The sequence below is a fragment of the Limulus polyphemus genome, unplaced genomic scaffold, assembly GCF_000517525.1.
Source record: "Limulus polyphemus unplaced genomic scaffold, Limulus_polyphemus-2.1.2 Scaffold6530, whole genome shotgun sequence".
In the NCBI taxonomy this organism is placed as follows: domain Eukaryota; kingdom Metazoa; phylum Arthropoda; class Merostomata; order Xiphosura; family Limulidae; genus Limulus; species Limulus polyphemus.
The window spans coordinates 41613-46868 of NW_013672140.1; the positions used below are offsets into that span (position 1 = coordinate 41613).

A 5256-nucleotide genomic window follows, 5' to 3' on the forward strand; every position below is an offset into this window, starting at 1 on the left:
CTCTGCCTGCCTTACAAAGCATTGTTCTGTTATGTTCTGCTTACCTTACATGGCATTGTTCTGTTATGTTCTGCCTAACTTAGAAGCCATTGTTCTGTTATGTTCTGCTTGCCTTACAAGGCATTGTTCTGTTATGTTCTGATTGCATTTTCACCACATAAGGCTTTGTGCTATTCTACTCTGTTTGCCATATAAGTCATTAAACTATTGTGTTCTACTTATCTGTGTTATTTTATTTCTCACGTTATTAAGCAGTTATTAAACGAAACGTGAAGTTATCCACGTATGTAATGAAGACTGAACGTCATGAAAACAATCATCGTGTAAAAGAACATTTTAAAGCTTTATAATGAATTTCTTCGCGACGAACCTTAAGATACTAAAAGCACGAGAGATTTCAACTATGACAAATACAACCTTACCTGAGGAAAAGTTCTGTAGTGGCACGTGCTTGGTGATGGAGTCCCCCATGTCATTCAGACCGTAGATACCCAGGAGTTCTTTCATCGTAGATTCAGCGTAGTCCCGCATCAACGAGGCATCTACTGCTGGGGGCACAGCCTCCCTACCGCTAAGGGCGGGCCCAGCACGTGGTGTACAACCTCCATCTCTGGAGGAGGGTGCGTGATTTTCTAACGAGGTAAACGCTGAGACAGATGCGTGACCTTTGACAATGGCGCGGTTAGGCGGGGGGGATCCGCTCTCCAGACGAGTGTTTTTTGACAAATCTACAGCTTCCACAGTTTGGGGGAAACAAAGCCAGTTGTGATCCCTACGCGTAGTTAAGTCGACTGGAGAGAAGTCGCCTTTATTCGCGAGATTTCTTTCGTTATTAGTTGGGCCAACACTATCGCTAGTGAGATCTAGTGGTTGGTCTTTGTCTCCTTCCAGAAGCTTCTTTGGAATGGTTGTCCTAGGTCCCTGAATGCCCACTACTGATGTTTGGATTCGACATGGACTAGAATTTCTTCTGCGTAGCTCGTCGCCCGAGTACTCCTGGTATTCCGAATAATTCGTTATTTCACGAGATTCTGGGAGCTCCTCAGTCTTATTAAAGCTGTAATCAATGAACAATTCGTTATCGACGTCACTGTCAGCGTACTGATAGACGATGTTTCGTGGCTGGAAGTTCTTTCTTTTGTTACGTCGAGAAGATGACGTAGAGGATTCAAACCGGGAACCAGTTCCGAAATCTTCAGCTTCGCTCTCTTCAGGTGTTTCTACATCTTGGGATCCTACAGTAGAAGGCACTTCGGAATTATCGTCGTCACAAAGATTGGAGTCTATGTTCCCTTTCTCCTCCTCATTCTGGTCTTCTATCATTTCACTATTCACGCTTTTGGAGTCGGATTCTCTCGTATCGTCTCCATTAAATGGGCCCATCATATGAAGAGAGTCCAGAGGACTCCCGACTTCCGGGGATCCAGTGGATGTACGGTCTTCACTTATCACCATTCTTTCGTCGTCGTCTTCGTCGTCAGTTATTGTTTTCTGTGATTCCTCTGTTCCTTCGACGTTGCTGTGTCGTATATCGTACACTGTGGTAAAATCGAAGGTGCGGTTTCTATTCTGTGGTTTCGCTGTTGAAGTCATCTCTCACAAGATGGCTACTAGGGCCTGTCATCTAGCTGCCGAAGCCAGAAGATGTTCTAGGATTAAAAAAAAAGAAACAAATTATATAATATATATATATATATCCAACAGATACACGATATAAAACCACCTTCTCTCGACAGGAACGGAAAACAAATGACATCTTGTTGCCATTTTGTTGTTTTATCAAAGATAAACGTCCTGTTTCAAGCCACTTCAAGTTTAACTACATAGTTATTCAGATCAATCGATAAGCTTTCTTTAAACGTTATTTTAACATATAAGTCAGACACGGTTTTAATCCTGACATGAATATTTATACACTTACGTGTTTCCTCATTTATAAAAGAACAAAAAAAGTAAGGCTTAATCCTCCCGAGGTTAAGGCACTGTATAAAGTTCATATTTTAAATCAACTGTATGAAGAATATATATATATTATAATTTATGAAACAGGCCAATCCTTTATCTGTTAATGATTTCTTAAAGACATAATTGTAACGTCATGAAATTAACTTCAGAGAGATATAAAAAGATATCTAACGTATTTTGTAAATAAATATCATCTTCACCGACATCAACATGTGTTTTGTACTTCATCCGATACTACTGGAATAGTTTTTTTATATTTATCTATTTTGAAGGGAAACGCTCACCAATGGTTCAACATGGTGAGTGGAAAAGTCTTCAATGGCATTTATTTTTTAATGTATAAATTATTATTACTTTAAAAATAACATCTGTGCCAATTATATTACGTGGGATATCTTAACGAAGCATGTAACACTTGCATTATATGACATGTGATGCCTACGTCATGACATAGGCAATAAGATGTAACTAATAAGTTTAATATGTGATGTGATTCATAGCTGAACGTGATTACAAGCATAAAGTGTTAATACAATGCCATCTTAATTCCTATTACATCATTACCTATATAATTCACACAAGCATATGACGATGTGCACGCTTTCCAGTCGACTTGATACTACAAGCTGCAGCGTCAATGACAGGTGGCGCTACTGCATATAAATTTTAAAATAGAAGGTGCGCTGAACAGGTGTTCAAATAATCTATGTTATAAGGTACAATGTATAAATCGATAGCCATTGTTTACAGCGGAAATGATGTGTTTACGCACTAAGCCATTTTTGATAAGGACATATAACTAGCGCCACCTGTCCTTCACACTACAAGTTACAGCTTCCATAAAACCAAGAAATCGGGCACGGCGATATATGTTTCACGGTATATCAATATCTTTATTCATTCAAAGGTTGTGTGACTTTGCAAAGAGACACATCTGACCTATATAAAAGCCAGTGTGTGTCACGTCACGTCTGATTTCTTGAAATAGGAGGAGTCATAAAAGCCAAAATGCATTTATCCAGATAGAATAGTTCGATTACTGTCTGCCCATTACGATTTGAGTGACGGAGGTGAAAGGGTGCCGTGAGGGAGGGGAGGGGAGTTCTGTGAAACCTTATAAGTGTAGTGAGTGTTGGTATGAAAAGCCTAAAGTAAAGACGTAGCGTGGGATCACCTAACCTAGAGTCAATTGCATAACATTTATCATGAAAATAAAAATATCGATTCAGTTTTAAACGATTCTTAATTAAGCTATTTTCTGTTATATCACCAACGTTTTTAATAAAATAAAAACCTCTTTAATCAACGGAGACTATATTAAGAAATCAACAAATATTTTTCCAGTTTTGTTGTCTTTACATTTCATTTTATACTTTCAGTACATAGACTAACAACAATATCAGGTTATAGTTTTGTAACTAAGCCATGTTAAAATAAACTTATTTCTCTTACTAACGAGTAGATTAAAACATAAAGTAAGCTTCCAAGAACCGAAAAATGTTTAAGTCTTTGCAAGTTTTTAAAAGGCTTTTGTTTTTACTTAAACACTGGCGTACAGCCCGTGAAAAATAACGGGGCAAGTACTACCAACCCCACCCCATAGTACACCCTAACCTCACACTTCGTAGCTAGTAACTGACATAAATAAATTTTGCGAAATCAAACTTGACCAACAAAGAGGCAGAAAAGTCCAGTCGAGGCAGTGAAACGTCAGTAAATTCCTTTATGAGCCAATCAAAATTAAGATTACTCGTGAAATGAATTCGTGGCTTATTAATAGAATAGTTATTGGTAAAAAATCAGTTACATTAAAAACTTCTAATATATAGAAAAGCCAGTGCGTTTTGGTAACGCTATGTCCCAACAATGGCTTTTATGTCATGTTCTGGATTTTAAAACTAAAGTTGTTGTTGTTTATTATTATATAAATAACTTTATTTTAACATGCTGGATTTTAAAACTAAAGTTGTTGTTGTTTATTATTATATAAATAAGTTTATTTTAACATGCTGGATTTTAAAACTAAAGTTGTTGTTTATTATATATAAATAAGTTTATTTTAACATGCTGGATTTTAAAACTAGAGTTGTTATTGTTTGTTATAAACCACAAAGCTACACAAAGGGCTATCTGTGCTAGGCCCACCACGGGTATCGAACCCCGAATCTCTTCCACTACTTTACCTTAATTTGGTAACATCGCAGAACGGTTTATAATTCTTCATGCTATTTAGAGAGTCCACTATGACTATGTTATTCCTTTCTATCATAGACTGTTCTGTAGCTATTTGTTCCAGTTTTTAGAGAGTGGTCGCCAAGTAGATAAACAAGAGAGTGGTCGCCAAGTAGATAAACAAGAGAGTGGTCGCCAAGTAGATAAACATGCCAAACAGATAAATGCGTCATAAGGAATGATAAAGTGGATAAAATGAAATGATTAATAGGTTATTAGCCTTAAAGCACGGAGTAGAATATACAATTAAATGATACGTTTTTAATACCTGGTCCTTACCTTAACAGGCAAGGCCTAACGAGAGAGATATGCATGAAACAAACCACTAGATAGTGGGGAGACAGTGTTTAAATGATACCAATAACAACCTGTTTTTCGGAGATTAATTTGCATAAAAGTAAACAGGTGAACGGCTTTTAAGACTTTCCAGCTCTTGTTGTAGAATGATGAGATTGCTAGAGATAAGATCTTATACGTTCAAACGAACGTAACATCTATATATTTACGATTTCTAGTTTTGTTTTTGTTAAGTGCACGAAAGGTTTCTCCGAGGGTGGCTCGTTTTCCAACTAACTTTGTTCACATCGATCGTTTTCACGCACATTCAAATACCAACCATATTGATTTAGATCGCCTATTTCTCGATGGAATACACCGTCTGCAGTATATATAGTATCAAAGTTAATTACGTCGAGAGCCTGGCATGGCCTGGAGGTTAAGGTGCCATCTGAGGGTCGCTTATAGTTGTTCAAACGGCCTGGCATGGTCTGGCTGTTTCGTTGTTCGACTCGCAATGTGAGGGTTGTGGGATCAAAACTCGGTAATGGGTGCTGCCGACTTGTAGCCTTCTCTTTGGGGCCTGGCATGGCCTGGAGGTTAAGGTGCCATCTGAGGGTCGCTTATAGTTGTTCAAACGGCCTGGCATGGTCTGGCTGTTTCGTTGTTCGACTCGCAATGTGAGGGTTGTGGGATCAAAACTCGGTAATGGGTGCTGCCGACTTGTAGCCTTCTCTTTGGAGCCTGGCATGGCCTGGAGGTTAAGGTGCTATCTGATGGTCG

General features: G+C 38.3%; 1 protein-coding gene across 1 annotated transcript in view; it reads right to left on the reverse strand.

The window, feature by feature from the left end:
- LOC106473820 overlaps nt 1-1644 on the reverse strand; it is a 41549-nt gene extending 39905 nt beyond the window's left edge. Inside the window, exon 1 of the mRNA XM_013934495.2 lies at nt 423-1644. Coding sequence (XP_013789949.1) covers nt 423-1593 — 1171 coding nt within the window. The 5' untranslated portion in view covers nt 1594-1644. The remainder of the gene's footprint in view (nt 1-422) is intronic.
- Between the last annotated feature and the right edge of the window lie 3612 nt (nt 1645-5256).